Below are 16,478 nucleotides of genomic sequence, written 5' to 3' on the forward strand. Positions count from 1 at the left end.
TACAAAACTTCTTATTTAACATTTGTTTTTTCTGCACAATTACTATTTCTGTTTAGTAATGTATCTATATCCTTATCAGGAAAAAAGGAATCCTAATATGTTTTAAAAAAAAATCATACCGTCCTTATCTTCCTAGCTGTATATTCTTCATACTTCTTTTCCTAATCATGTCCTATCTAGTTTCTTAACTTCTAATTTATGTTCATTGCTGTCAACCTTCCTTTTTTCAATGTGTTATATATATATAATTTATTGTTACTGTTTGCTTCCCTCTTGACTACAATTTTTTTTTTTTTTCTAAATCAAAGTAGCTGCCTTTGGTGATTGTGGAACGGAGAGATTTTAGGCATCTAATGAAATGTTTCCAAACAGCTCCAGCTACCTTTCATATTTTTCTGTTTATTTTTCCTTCCCAATTTTGTTCCTAATTATTTTCAACTCTGGTAAACTGGCCCATTTTAAAGCACCAGGCATGTATGTGTATATTATTTGTACACAACTAACAGGACTGCTCACATGTGGGAAGTTACATGTGTGCATATGTAGTTCTAGGATCAGGGGCATAGAAGTCCCTACCCTGACAAGTAAACTTAAGGTTGATGCCACTCTCCACTCTGTAAGGTTCTGCCACTACCTTGCATATCAGCTCTCATATGTTTGATGATCACTATGCAGAGCCTTCAGCAGTTCCTAAATAAGGCATTTAAGTAATTTAGGAAGGTAGTGTTATCTAGGGATAGGATGAGGAGTTAAGAATACTGGATTCTGTTTCTGGGTATGGTTGTTTGCTGGTAGTTTTGTGTGTGACCTAGGTTATGTACTTAGGCCCAGATCCTCAAAGGTATTTAGGCTTCTAAATACCTTTGAGGATCTGTGTCTTATTCTCACTGTGCCTCAGTCTCTATCTATAAAATGGAAATTATATTTACCTATTACAGTAAGTATAGGGTGTGGTGAAGAAGGATTAGTTAGTGAATGTTAACAAGCTATGAGATTAAAGACAAGAACAGAACCCAGAACTACTAATTCCCAGAGCATCTCTTTTCCAAAATGTCTCCATTTATCTGTCATTCCTCTTCTTCAAATCAAATCTCTCCTAACAACTTGTTTCTTAAAGCCAGCCTCTACATAAGCAACTCATTTCTGCAGCTCTTAGCAGCTGCCCGAACTACTGCACTCCCCCTATACACTATTAAAAAAAAATTAAAAAATCAAACTCCCAACCACCATGGCAATGCTGTTAGATCTTGTGATATTTGCTGTTTTGCTTAAGATCCTAGCTCTGAAAGAAATAATGGGAAAATCTGTTTTCTTTCATTTTTTTTAAAGTACATTTCTAATCTTCCTGGTGGTGGAGAAAAGCTCAATCATGTGCTCGTTACACTTCAAAAACAAAATAATAAAAAGCATTTCAAAGGTATTAATTCTTTTTAAATGTCACCATTTTTTTTAAAAAGATCCGATTTTGGGGGCTCAATTGATGCTTTCAGGAGACGAGGGGGTCAGGAGTCTTGTACAACTCAAATGAACACAACCAGAAGTGTCTGTAATACAAAAAGAAAAGTGATCCCCCTGCTGAACTTCCCTTTCCCCTGCCTACTTGTATTGTTACCCCACTAATTCTCCTCCCATCCCATCCCAGTCTCAGTGCTGGCCAGCTTATCTTCGCCTTGTGTCCACATGAGATTGCAAGCGTCTTGGGCCAGGGCCCCTGCCACATTTAATACCTATACAGCACCATGCATGCCTAGCCGCTGTCACAGGGAGCCATGCCCCGTGGATCCAGCGTTACCTGACTCCAGCAAGGGCCAGCCTTCCCTTTGCACAGAGGGAGAACCACCTGCTCCCGCACAGGGCAGCACCTGGGCCCCTCAGCCTCGTTGTGAGCCCAAGATGGCGGCGGCCGCGGGCTCGCCCCGTGTGGCGACACTCGGTCCCCCTCAGCCTCGTTGTGAGCCCAAGATGGCGGCGGCCGTGGGCTCGCCCTATGGGGCGGCGCTGTGGCCGCAGGCGGGGTGGGAGTGGGGTTTCCATAGCTGCAGTGAGTAGGTGTCACACACCGGGGCGCTTCCTGGTTGGAGGCCGCTGGGGCCGGGGCACTGTACGGGGAAGCGCCTGCGGGGAGGAGGCGGACGGAGGCCGAGGCAAGGTAGGGACCGGACCGGACGGGACGGGACGGGACGTCCGGCCACTGCGCTCCGACTTGGGACCGGCGGCCGCCCCGCTCCGTCCTCACGGCCGGTGGGTCATAGGGGAGGCGGACTCCTCCATTCCGAGCCGCGGGGGGTGGCGAGCCGGGCCCCTCCACTCGCGGGTAAGGGGGGGGCCGGACCTTTCTGTTCCGAGGGGTTGAGGAGGCGGACCCCTCCATTCCGAGTGCTACAGGGGTGGAGCGCCGGAGCTCTCCATTGCGGGTGGGGGGAGCCGGACCCCGCCACTCACGGAGGGGGCAGGACCCCTGTCAGCTTCAAACCAGAGAAGGGGCGCAGGCCCCTCTGCTACGCCTGTGTGTGTGTCTCCGCCCTGTTGGGGAGGGGGCCGGGCCTCAGCATGGCGGGAGGGGGCCGGTGAGGACAGTGTCAGGAGGTGGGGAGTTCCGGGGGCTGGCTGGGGAAGCATCATCGCTGTGGGGAGCCTGGGGGGCGGTGCCAGCGGGATGAGGGGGTTTGGGTGATCCAGGGGGAGTCAGATGCCATCGCCGTTGAGGAGATGGGGGAGCTCAGATAAACTGGGGGCTCTTTGGTGTCACTGCCTTTTGAGCCGAGGATGGGCTCTGCGTCAGGGCGATGGGGGGGGGTATTGGATAATTTGTGGGCTCTCTGGTGTTGTTGCTGTTGGGTGTGTGTGTGTGAGAGAGAGACGTCACTCTGCCAGATAACCAGGTCTATGATAACCTCTCTCTGTTGTAATTGCTGTTGGGGATGGGGCTCTGTGTCAAGATGGCTGGGGGCTCTTTGGTGCCATTGCTGTTGGAGAATGGCGGAGTTTGGGATAATTGAGGTCTGGATATTTGAAGTAGCAATGGGAACTTTCTGGCGCTAATAACTATGGACACTATCAAAACTCTGGGTTATTTTCTTGAAGGTGCCAGCTGGCCAAGCCTTGAGACTGAAGTGCGCACGCTTAGTATAGAACAGCCTGACTAAACAGGGTTCCCACATAGCGTGCTGCCGATATACTTCAATCGCCATGGCGTTCTCAGTCCTTGGCATCTACTGAGACTGCCAACAAAAGAGCTGGTTGTCAAAGTATATTGTGGTTTTTGTGGACATCTGTCTGCAGGGAACTGGAATGAAACCAAAGTTATTTCACTGTTGACTGGGGCTGGATTCAGATGAAGACAGAAATGGTCTGCCTCCTTCTACCATCTCACGAACCATTCAGTTGCTCGTGCACACTTAAAGAACAACTTTCTTTGTGTAGTTGCGGTTTGGAATAAGTAGTGGCACAGAAACTCAACTGCTAGGGGCTGACTGGACTTTAGCTCTAATGGTGAATTTTGATGGAATGAAAGTATATTCCTTCTCTACAACAAATAAGTAGCTTTCACGGGGGACCAGTGTTGTATAATATCTTCACAAAAGAGTAACTTTTGTATGATTACTTAATGTGTCACTAAATTTGAGTATTCTATTAGCTTCTAAAGCTGCTATTGCACAGTAGAAACTCAAATTTTGTTAGGCTTACATATACTAAATCCAGGAACCAATTAACATTGCAGAGAGCCAAAAGCAATTTGCTGAACACTTTTTTGTAGTATAAGTACTCCAGCTGTGCTCAAAGAAGAGGGTGTGTCATTGTGCTTATTTGATTTGTGCTTCTACTGTATGCTTCCTCATTTGTGGTTAATCAGTGAGTCAGTTTAGATTATTAAACAGTAGTATGCAGTGTTGTAACTGTGTTGGTCCCAGGATATAGAGCGAGAAAGTGGGTAAGGTAATATCGTTTATTGGAACAGGGCAGAAGAAGAGCTCTGTGTAAACTCGAAAGCTTGTCTCTTTCACCAACAGAAGTTGAGCCAATAAAAGATATTACCTCACCCACCTTGTCTCATTAAACCATACGACAGTTTCATTATTGTGAATTTTATGTTCTCTCTCTCACTTGGGCATAACTAAACACCAGATCAAATTAAGTTCTTAATTTGTTGTAAGTTTCGCTTTAGTGGCACTGCGCTTAGGTGACTGTGCTTGCCTGTTTTTAAACTTTAACAAATCTTTTATATAATGTTACTGATTATAACTTCTTACTTCAGATGCAAACTGAGTGCAGGGTGAAATATTTTTAGATTACTGAAATTGCCTTTAAACCAGCAGTCCCTTTGCTCTCTCATTATGTGTCTTGGAAACTAATAATTTTAGATGTTATATTTTGTTCATTTGCTGCCTGTCAGAATTTCAAATATACCCTTGTGAAAGCTCTGAATCTGTTACCTTTTGAAGGATAATAGCAGTTTAGGCTTCTGGGGAAAGTAAATTACACCAAAATAATTTCTTTGCATTTACGCTCTGTTTTGATCACTTTATCATGATTTTATGTATATAAACTCTGTGGGTATATGACACACACTTGGTAAATCTTCAGGACAAAGATCCTATGGTCTCTCTGCTTCCTGATGACTGGAAATGTACATTCTTTCTTATTTGAAACGTCTGTCCATCTAAGTTAAAATGGTACTAAAATTGAGTATGCACAGAACAGTAATTAGAGCTGAATTTCTAATTATAATTTTAAAGGAATCTCATACTCTTGTGCATTGTAAGATTCTACTTTGGCATTGCATGGATGATGTAAACTGCATAGAACAAGGCTATCATACCCTGTAATTTAGTTACAGCCCTGATTACATTCATGATGGTTTACGTAGAAATTACAGTTTACAAGAGGAAAGTTCAGAGTCAATGCTGATACAATGTTAGGTGGGATATGATGTATTTCGATTTTTTTTTTAAGTAGATGTGAATTTGGTGTTTCCTTCCCGTACCTGAGGTATCTAAATACTCCTTTCAAAGCTAAGAGGTATTGGTAGCTCAGTGACTGTGTAGGCAAACATGTCAGCATTTAAAGCTCAGTAATAACTTGCGTACCCTGGAAGAATATTAGAACCTGCTTTATTCATAGAGGCAATATTGGCCAGGCTTAACTGTTTCGGAAAAGAGTACAGGACATAAGGTATTTATTTTCTACCTGGCTAGCTACCGGAAGGCAGAAAAGACCTTGATTCAACATCTTACATGAAGATAACCTTTCTAAGGGACGCATCTTCACTACAAAAAAAACAATTAACGGTTTTCTGTCTCACTGAGGAGCATGTGTGTTACAATACTTCTTAATGTTGTTGGTATGTAAGAAAACAGTCTGTAACTTTTGCAAAAAAAATCCCCAAACACCTTTGTTAAAAAATAAAAAAGATGCTAAGTGACAATTCTATAGATACTTACTGCATCATTTTAAACATCCCCTCCTTCCCCCCCGCCCCAAATTTTACCACACAGTAATAAATATGCTCTTCTTATCAACTGTAAAATGCATATTTGGTCACAACACAGTAGCCTCCACTCTACCCCCTACCCCCATATTATTCTTTCATCAGTAATCTAAAAATACTAACAACACACAATCTTAAAAGAAAAAAAAAAAAAAAAAGAACTGCATGTACATATTGATCAGCCTCAAATGCAATCCATGTCCACACTTTAACTATAAATTTGACAATGTTACACCTTTTTTAAACTACATATGCAGCATTATTCTTGAGGAACAGAAAGTATACTTCAGCATAAAAATATTTACTGATATGTCTCATTTAACAACATATCTTCAAAGAAAATATTTAGTTAGTGAAATCATTTATCACCGCCCTTCTTACCCTCCTCCCTCCCCCCGATTAGAGTTCAGGTTACAATATAGTGAAATACGCATTTCTTCATACTTAATAAACACACACTTTGTACTTAATATGCGGGCGGTGTAAAATTTATGATCACCTTAACTACTAATTTCCTTAGTTTTTAGGGTGCTTGGATTTTGTAAATGATGTGGTGGATAACTACGTTGTTGTCACTTAGCAACACTGACTGTTTTTCAAAACTAAGGGTTTGCTTTTGTTTATAGAGCTGTGTTTTCCTGTCCACGTCAGCAATAGAAAGTATTGTAATTCAGATATCCCTACTAAAGCAGAGCGCTGTGCTAGTATGCTGTTTTTCCTGTAGCATAGGTGAGACAATATCCTCCTAAAAACACATTTGAGTGCAGGGCTCTGATTCGCCAGTTGACTCCACACATGCAGTCCAATTGCAAGATTGGGGCCCAAATCTGTATAATTCCAGCCATAAGGATACTCTAGTATAATAACTGTAATTAGTGTAGTAAGTGATTAAATGTAGTGAACATTACATTTGCTAATTTTGACATCAGTAATCGAAAGAAAACTGACAGGACTGCAGTTCTAATGATATATTTTAACTAGGCATTTTATTTTTGTTTAAGCTGTGTGTGCTTAGATGTTCAATTTAGCAGTCATTCATGGAGAGAATCAACAGGACTTGAAATGTCAAATTTTTTCTTTAGCAATTGCAGCATCTCACAACTTTGTGTTCTTTTGTTTTTAAATATGGTTACTCAGTGCTTCCATTTTCTTCTCCCTCCTAAGTCTGTCCTTCTCACATTCCCTCCAGTGCACAGGGGCTGGTTGCAATGTTCATTGGTGTTTATAAAGCCACAGCACTGTTGCATTTTTCTTTCTAGCTGTCCCTTTTGCCCATTTTAGCAATTGATCCAGGAGTGGGAGCTGGCTCAACAGTACATGACTATGCTCTTCCCTTTACTCTTTTGGCATTTGCTGCAAATCTGTAAATGTTATGCTCAGTCACACTTTTAAAGAAGTTTGATAATTGTCTCTCCTTGTGTGTATTCTCTTTAGCCTTATGAGATGAAGAGAGTTGAGACTTGAAATCTGAGTCAGCAGAAGGAATTATCTGGTTTGACTAGCACAGGTGGTCAGACTCTGCAAGTTATATTTGGTTCTGGAAAGAAGAAATAGATCATATTAGAGAATATTCCTTAGTTTACAGAAAGTCTATCCTTATGCACGTATTGAAAGAAAACTCTCTTTATAGCCTAATATATAATGGATTTTGCGTTTCTTGTTTTTGGTTTTAAGTTAATTATGAGAGAGTCATCTCAATTTTAACTGTTTTCATACATCTGTATAAAATTGCTCATAGCAGGATGGAGGTTATTTAATAAACCTTCTAAAGCGTACTTTGCTGTGCTTTTACTATTACAAATTAATGTTGCATGTTTAGCTATGGATAAAGCCAAGCATGTATTGTTTAAAAAAAAAAAAATCAACATCTGTCCTACTTAGGTGTCTTGTTTCGGTTTGGATTTTTATATTTGACAGGTATGATGGCTTACACTCACACTAGATGGAGTTGTCACTTTTCAAGACTTGGTTTCTTGGAGGAGCGGGGAAAGTATAGAAGTTAGTGCCAACAGCATATTTACTTACTAAATTATGTGTATGGTCATCTCGTTATAGAGTACTTTTTACTGCATCTTACTGCTAACTGAATGTACTTGGGAGGAAGTATGACTTTTATAATAACGCTACATCTACTAGAAAAAATGTGATCAATCTTGTATTTCATGCCTTATGAACATTTATTACCCATAAGGGAGCAGTTAATGTTTATGAATTAGTCTTTGAAGACCTACTAGAATGACTTTTACAAGAAAGTGAGAATTTTAGAAGATTAAATTTCAAGAATGTTGTTTCATATCATAAAACAATGAAATCCAAGAATTAACAAAGACACTTTTTGGTGTGAGGTTTCTTTCTTTAATTTTTTTTTTTTTTTTAGAAAGGGGATGACAAACTAAGGAAAGTAATTTATTTTGAAAGAATCATTTTTAATTGTTTGGGTATAAGTTTGTGAGAATAATACCCTTTTCTTTCTTTGTTCAGGACATGTATACCTCTGAGAAACCTTTTCTAAGAAGATACCTTGGTTCTATACCTGTCTCGGGCTATATGCAAAGAAGTTTCCAGTCATGAGTGAGTAAATTCCTTTATTTTACCATATCCTCATAATAGAGTTCAAAATAAGGATTTGTAAAACTTGTTTCACAGTTTAAAAGAAACCTATGCTTCTGTGTTAGGTTTTGAAAGTTCCTCTTTCACAAAAAATATTTAGGTAGAATTGACATCTGGAAAGGTTCCTCTTTTATTAAAAAAAAAAAATAAGCCAAGGTGATTCTTAAACCATAGAAAAATTGATTTATTGAGTAGAATTTATTTTATGAACAAGAAAAAAATATGGTTATTTATGTTTTTATAAGAGTTGCTGTGCTGACAAGATTTTGGTATAATTTAGGGAGGAAAGTTCTGAAACAAGTTGATCTTGTTCATTTGAATCAAATATGCCACAGGCTTTGAGCTAGAAAACTTCTTTGTGTTACTAAAGAACTCCAAAATATGTGGGTGTCCACTAAATTAGAATATTTGGTACAAATCCAGCATAAAATGAAGGGATTTCATTTAAGGGAACAGGGAAATATATTAACCAAGTTCCAGTGAAGAGGTGTGAAAGCAAATGTGCTTTGGCTTGTGTTTAGGAATCTGATGATGAGTCTGGCAAAAAATAGAGAAGGAAGGAAGCCAAAAGCTCCAATATCGGGTCTAAGACCATATCTGATTGTGGAGGTTTCTCTTTTGTTCCTTTTCTAGCAAATTGAGGTGGTGTTTGATCTTTTTTTTAAAAAAAAAAAATGTGAGTTGTTTGTTACGGAGTTTCACACTGGTAAGACCGAGTAAAATCCATGACAGCAACACTAACTGGAGTTACATTCCATAGAAACTACAGTGAAACATCTTAATACAGCCCTTTCACAATTACAAGTACTGTATTATGTAGTCAGAAGGCCATATCAAGTTTAGTTCAAGACTTAATCTGCTTCTAAATTGTGAGTTCACTGGTTTATGTCCTGTTTTAAATCTATTACTTCACTTCCCAGTACAAAGAACCACGATGGTATTCCTCTTTCTATCTGTGTTAGCAATAGCTAACTAATAAAACCATGTCCATGACAGTGAAGTCTTCATTAACAACATAGGCATGCACAGAACCTATGGCCTGGATCCCCTGCCTGTTGAAGACATTGGCAAAAGTCCCATTCATTTTTAACATGGCCCTTGCTTAAATAGCTTGCTTTGAGGAAAAACAGATGTTAATTTCAGCGCCATTCAAAACAAGGGAAAACCATTTTTTCTTGTCAATTAGAAAACGGCAAAACTGATAGAGTAAATATTAATCAATCTGCCCCCCCTCCAAAAAAAAAAAAAGACTGCAGCTATCTAAAAAGAACTATCAGGTTAATTTACTGAATGTAAGTGGTATTATTTAGCTGTCACTGTGGTTGGATGCTGTTTCTTTATGTAAAATCAGTAAAATGTTTTTTCCTGCACACAGCAGTTTGCATGGGATCTGGTTCTGTTTAAAACATTTATAATATTGCATAAATAACACCCTTCACTGATGATTCTTATTAAATATACCAAGCATTCTATAAACTCGAATATACCAGTTTGTCAAAGGCTGCTAGTTTAGTCTTCCTTGATCTGATACAGCATCAAGGATGTTGTCAGTGCCTGGTGAAGTGTGGATATTTGTTTTGTCTGATAAATTTAGTTTCCTCTCAGAGCATAGTTGCTATGTCAGTCTGGTTCATAAAATATTCTTGTGATTGTTGTATATAGAGTCATTGCAGGTTTTGTAACAATGAATGATTTCAGTGGAGTTTTGGTTGAGTATGGACTGGAGGATTTGGCCTGATATTGGGAAGCATAAGAAGTCCATTCTGAAAATCAGTTCAGATAAAAGTTAACACTAGCATTGCTAAGGCCAACATTGTCAACCGTGACCACAGATTTGGGGTGCTAGTCTGAGGTACTATAGACCTGATTTTTCAGAAGTGTTGAGTGGGAGCTATGAGCTCGGCACCTTTTGAATATCAGAACTCCAGCATCTCAAGTTGGACATCTGTAATCAGTGTCTGTTTCTGAAAATTGAGCAGTTTTTGTTTGTTGGCATTAATGTTACTCAGTATGTAGTCACCTGTATTCAGGGGAGCAGCATATCTCTCGGTCAGGTGCAGATGCTCCTTTCCATGATAAGTCATGGATTTCAAGGACAGAGTTGTAAAGATGCCTTTTCCTCTAAATGAGATTAGAGGAGAATGTTTATTTACAGATGTTAGCTGTAGAAAGTATTACAACTATACTGGCTGGGGGAAGCATTAGTTAAAGTTTGCTTCCTTAAAAATGTCTTGCAGTAAGAGCTGTTCCCTGTAATATTAGATTATGCTCTTCTAAATGTCTTGTAGACTCAGAGGTATTTCCCATGTCAGGGAAAAGATATTTACTTGTATCTATCTCAACGTATAAATTATGTCATTATTCACCCTTGCATTGAGAAGAGCTAGGGCCTTATCTGCAGTCAGATACCTTAAAGTAGTTTAAGTATGCAGTTCTCGTTTTTCCTAATTTTCAGACCTGGTAGTGAAGTTCCAAATGCACATTTGATGTGTAATATAAAATATTAAAATTTCAATCTCTTTAATGTGCTATGAAGTATTTTAGATTATATTGTCTGTTCTACCATCTGAACAGTGTGATTGAACATAAAAGCTAACATGTAAGGCCTTGGTACTGCAGATGTTTATCAATAACTTTTAAGCATGTGAGTAGTTTCGATTGACTTCATTGGGACTACTCCTGGTCTGAAAGTTAGGCCCCAATCCTGCAAACACTTACAGGTTTAAGCGAAGAATATCTATGGAAAGATAACTTCTGTGTATGATGGATTCTATTGCCCATGGATAATTTTTTTTAATAGATTATCTGACATGTTCAAATGTAAGTGGCTTTTATTGTAGTATTTGTTTCACTGGGTTGATATCTAGTGCTTTTTATAAATGTCTGCTGAGTTTACAGAAAGACAATTAAATCCAGCTGTCAAATCACACATATAGTAAAATTATTTGTACAGTGTGGCAACCAGATGATACATTGAAGACATGGTAAAGATGTGTATTATGTTGTAGTTAACTATTCTGGATTTATTTCATATTTAAAGATAAATTACTTATTGCAAAAATCCTGGCTGTACCTAATCTTGCTAAAATCCCACAAGCAGGAGTTTGTTCAATCTTTTTGTAAAAGTTTTTTCTTCTTAGTGACATTTAGCTGCAGGAAACTTTTACAGGCTGTCATTACAATTTTCCTATGATTACAGGCTCCCTGCTTTTAGTATTTTTTTCTTTTCTTCTTTTTTGTTTTGATTACTCCATTGAAGAAAGAGAAGGTCAACGCAGTGAATTTTATTCTTTGAGCTGCTACATTAACTTGGAATTTAGAAACAATGAAATTTAAATGTTAGTACACACTGTTGTACTAAATACTAACATTCTTGCAACAAGCTGCTAACAGCTTCAGTTTTTTTAAATCAATGGGATGTAGTGCTAAGGCTCTTTCCTCCCTCCCCCCAGATCCCTCCAAATAAATTCTGCTGTCATAGTTATTTGTATAAAATGATTCTGCTTTGACTATGCGTACATCAATTTCCCACACCCCCCAAAAATCTTACAATGCACAAGTTTGGGAAAATAACTTGCCGTTTTGCACGCATCAGTAACATTTCTTACTTTATAGATACATTGGGCTTTATATATATAGGGCAAGAACTCTGACGTCTTTTTTTATTTGGAAAGTGGATGCCACTGCGATCTAAATAATAAATATTGATGCCTTCAGATAAGAACAGACAAGGTGGGACTAGTAATGATGAGATCTGAAGCCTTTTACTTCTTCTAGGCCAGTGTACATTACAGACACTGGTAACATGTTCTGTGGATAAAGTGGACTCAGCTGTCAATCTGACACTTTTTCATGAGAAATAAACTCATACATAGATGACCCCTGCTCCCCCCCGAAAAGGGCCCAAAGAGAATGGAGCAGACAGGCATCATAGAGAAAAGCATTGCGTGTACACATTTTCTCACATGGTTGCAATTGAGAACTGAATATCCTGGACCTCTGTTTTTGTAGGGCTTCCTGGCATTTGCACATATCTTATCCTGTTAAACAAGATCTGAACTTTGGGTTATATGTTCAGTTTTTCTAAGCCAGGTTGTGTTTGGAGTGAACTTGTAGGGCTAAGTTACGGTGTTCTGTAACACAAATGCTGGCAGACACACAGTTCTCTGTGCTATCATGAAGTGTGAGGCTATGTGTTTTGTGTATTCCATATAAAGAGGTTTTTCAAGTAACTCGAAGACTGATTGATTAAAAAGGTTTTTAAAAATACTTTGTTACAGCTGCTGCCAGTGAGTTGCAATAGAACATCAAAAAAGGAAGAGAGACCAAGTGGCTCTCATCCACAAAATAAACTGCATCCCTTGGAAAACGAAAAAGTGAATTTAAATGTACTTATAATGAAGGGTAATAAAAAGCTGCCAAAGAAGATTAAGTTATTGCTTTTTATATGCGATGTATTGTTATTTATACAATCATTTTTAACAACACACAGCTTTATAAATTCTGCCTAAATGTATGTTGTATGAATGTGACTTTTTTCCAAAAGTTGTCCTAACTTCACAGGATAGTATATGTTCTTCCAGTCATTATATTTCTAAAGAATAGGAAGATGGAAAAAATGAAGTTTTTGTTTCTGGCTCTTTATCCCTGCAATTTGAAAACATTAGTCAGATATCAAAAGTTTGGTGATAGAACCATGGGGGATTCTATCCTGGGAAAGAGTGACTCTGAAAAGACTTGAGTGGTCCTGGTGGATAATCAGCTGATCCTGAACTCCCAGTACGATCCTGTGGCCAAAAGGGCTAATGCAATCCTTGGATGTATAAACAGGAGACTCTTGAGTAGAGAGGTTATTTTACTCTGGAATGCTGTGTCCAGTTCAAGAAGGTTTCAGAGTGGTCGCCGTGTTTGTCTGTATCAGCAAAAACAATGAGGAGTCCTTGTGGCACCTTAGAGACTAACACATTTATTTGGGCATAAGCTTTTATGGGCTAGAACCCACTTTGTCAGATGCATGGAGTAGAAAATACAGTAGCAGGTATAAATATACAGCACATGAAAAGATGGGAGTTGCCTTACCAAGTGGGAGGTCAGTCTAAGGAGACAATTCAATTAACAGTAGGATACCAACGGAGGAAAAATCACTTTTGTCGTGGTAATGAGTGGCCCATTTGACAAGAAGGTGTGAGTAATAGTAGGGGGAAATTTACTATGGGGGAAATCAGGTTTTGTAATGACCCAACCACTCCCAGTCTTTATTCAGGCCTAATTTGATGGTGTCCAGTTTGCAAATTAATTCCAGTTCTCCAGTTTCATGTTGGAGTTTTTTTGAAGTTTTTTTTGTTGAAGAATTGCCACTTGTAGGTCTGTTGTTGAGTGACCAGGGAGATATAAGTGTTCTCGTACTGGTTTTTGAATGTTAGAACTCCTGATGTCAGATTTGTGTCCATTTATTCTTTGGCCAAACCGGACACACTCTATGCAAATGTACATGGCAGAGGGACATTGCTGGCACGTGATGGCATATATCACATTGGTAGATATGCAGGTGAACGAGCCCCTGATGGTGTGGCTGATGTGGTTAGATCCTGTGATGGTGTCCCTCAAATAGATATGTGGACAGAGTTGGCGCCGGGGTTTGATGCAGGGTTTGGTTCCTGGGTTGGTGTTTTTATTGTGTGGTGTGTAGTTGCTGGTGAGTATTTGCTTCAGGTTGGGGGGCTGTCTGTAAGTGAGGACTGGCCTGTCTCCTAAGGTCTGGGAGAATGAGGGGTCATCCTTCAGGATAGGTTGTAGATCCTTGATGATGCACTGGAGAGGTTTTAGTTGGGGCTGTAGGTGGTGGTCTGTTACTTTCTTTGTTGAGCCTGGCTTGTAGTAGGTGACTACCACTACAAAAGTGATTTTTTTTCCTCCCTTGGTATCCTACTATTAATTGAATTGTCTTGTTAGACTGACCTCCCACTTGGTAAGGCAACTCCCATCTTTTCATGTGCTGTGTATTTATACCTGCTACTATATTTTCCACTCCATGCATCTGACGAAATGGGTTCTAGCCCATGAAAGCTTATGCCCAAATGAATTCAAGAAGGGTCTTGATAAATTGGAGAGGGTTCAGAGATTTGCCACAAAGAATGATTAAAGGATTAGAAAACATGCTATATACTGATACTTGAGGAGCTCAATCTATTATTTTAACAAAGTTGAAGGGATGACTTAATCATAGTCTATAAGAATCTACATGCAGAACAAATATTAATAATGTGCTCTTCAGTGTAATGGAGAAATGTATAACATAATCCGTTTGAAGCTAGACTAATTCAGACTGGAAATAAGGTGTAAATTTTTAACAGTTCGTGTAATTAATCACTGGAACAATTTACCAAAGGTTGTGGTGGATTCTTCATGAGTAGCTGTTTTAAATGGATTGCATGTTTTTTCTAAAAAAATGCTCTGGGAATTATTTTTGGGAAGATCTATGGCCTGTGTGGTACAGGAGGTCAGACTAGATGATCACAGTGGTCTCTTTTGATCTTGGAATCTATGAAACCATGAACTCGGAATTCGAAAGAGCTGTAGTGCGTACAAAGTCACAAATGCTTAGACTGAAAAACTCAAGATGTATTCACAGTGAAATAGTGGAATATTTTAGTGATCGCTGTTATTTCTGGGTTGTTGGGGTTTTTTAAGTAACGGGAATGAACCAAAATTCACCAGTTAAATATAAGATTAGTAAATTGCTAAGCACTATTGCATCTTAAAACTTGTGTGATTGACAACATTCAATGCAGGGTATTTACAAAGGGAAATATATACTGCATATTGTGATGGATTGTCATCCCTGGGGTGCAATCTGGGTGCCGTGGGAACTGCTGTGCCCCCTAACCAAAAACTGAGTTGGCCCTTCTCACATTGCTCTGCTGGTGATTCAGCCAGCCTTTCCAGGCCCTGTTATCACCCAGCGTGACAGCATGTGGCACCACACACCCAACTGAGCTACCTGAGTGCTTTACCTTAGCCACTCAAAGACAAAGAGCCAGTTTCCCAGCTCCCCAGCCTTGCACCCTTGCTGGAGTATAAACCCAGAAGTATATAGTCTTGCACTGCATGGGGATCTGTACAATGCAAGCTCATTAATATTTGCTTCCCCCTCAGCATGGAAAAGATATGCCACAGCCTTTATTTACAGAGCTGAGAGTTTCCCAGACACTTCAGTCAAAACACACTGGTTAAGATAAAACCTAAAACAAGCTTATTAACTACAGAAAGATTTTAAGTGATTATAAGTGATAGCAAACAGATCAAAGCAGATTACATAACAAATAAAAAGCCACAAACTAAATCTAATATGCTAGATAGATGATATTTGAATTAGCAGTTTCTCACCCTGAAACAAGCAGTTCACCAAGTTTCCATACACAGGCTAGAAATCCCTTTAGCCTTGGACCAGCACTTCCCCCAGTTCAGTCTTTGTTCCTCAGGTGTTTCCAGGAGTTCTCTTGTGTGGGGAGTGGGGCCAAGAGATGATGTCACTTCCCAACTTATATAGTTTTTCCATATGGTGGGAACCCTTTGTTCCAAACTCCTTTCCCAGTTCAGCTTGTGGGAAAAATTCAGGTTCCAAAATGGAGTTCAGTGTCAGGTGGTCTGATCACATTCCCTTGCATGCCTTGCTGAGTCATAGCAACCATTACCATAGGCTGGGTGAAACGTTCACAGGAAAGCTAAGCTCTTCCGCAGTCCATTTTCTTTGTTGATGAGCCGTTAGCATTGTCTAGCTTCTTCGTTGTTGTACCTGAAAGGCTAGTTGTGGGTGTCACCCAGAGTAAGCACATTTGAAATACAGATATATAGTCAATATTCATAATGTCAGATACAAAAATGATGCGTGCACACAAAGAGGATGATCAGATTCAGCAAATCATAACTTTTCCAATGACACCTCACATGACCCATCTTGTACAAAATGCATCATAATTATGCCAAAATCATATCACAATCATATTACTATAATGAATATGGGATGCAGTGTCACACATATCTTGGTTGAAAAGACCTGTGAACTGCCTCTTCCTGAAGCTACACAGCAGAGGAATTTAATAGTAACTTGGTGTGGCATGGCTCTCGGGCCTTAAGGAGAAAAAATAGGATAATCGTGTTAAGCCCAGTCATGGGCATAGTAGAAAGACAGCGTAAGTAGTTAAAAACTTAAATCTGTACTTCTAGTGACCTTTTTCACTTAAACACTTTTACTTTCAGGGGTTAATACTTTCCTCTCTTGCTGTTTTGTTCTTGGCATATCTTGCCTTTTGGTCTACTCTTCTCTTCCTTCGGTCTGCAGTTTTTTACTTTAATCACCTGGCTGGCTTCTCTGCACTTC

General features: G+C 39.3%; 1 protein-coding gene and 1 long non-coding RNA gene across 6 annotated transcripts in view; one reads left to right on the forward strand and one right to left on the reverse strand.

Annotated features, from left to right (window-relative positions):
- Positions 1-234: 234 nt before the first annotated feature.
- Positions 235-2,003, reverse strand: LOC142070657 (uncharacterized). The gene is made up of 2 exons (XR_012666601.1): positions 1,793-2,003; positions 235-1,544 (listed from the first exon to the last, which is right to left on the reverse strand). It is a non-coding gene; the product is annotated as an uncharacterized LOC142070657 (long non-coding RNA).
- USP6NL (USP6 N-terminal like) overlaps positions 1,912-16,478 on the forward strand; it is a 218,382-nt gene continuing 203,815 nt past the window's right edge. For 2 of the 5 annotated variants that reach the window (XM_048836606.2, XM_048836611.2), the window contains exons 1-2: positions 1,912-2,149; positions 7,970-8,059. In XM_048836606.2, coding sequence (XP_048692563.1) covers positions 8,056-8,059 — 4 coding nt within the window. In that variant the 5' untranslated portion in view covers positions 1,912-2,149; positions 7,970-8,055. The other 3 variants (XM_048836608.2, XM_048836607.2, XM_048836609.2) reach the window with 3 other exon arrangements.

Source organism: Caretta caretta, chromosome 1 (genome assembly GCF_965140235.1).
Source record: "Caretta caretta isolate rCarCar2 chromosome 1, rCarCar1.hap1, whole genome shotgun sequence".
NCBI classification, from domain to species: Eukaryota; Metazoa; Chordata; order Testudines; family Cheloniidae; genus Caretta; species Caretta caretta.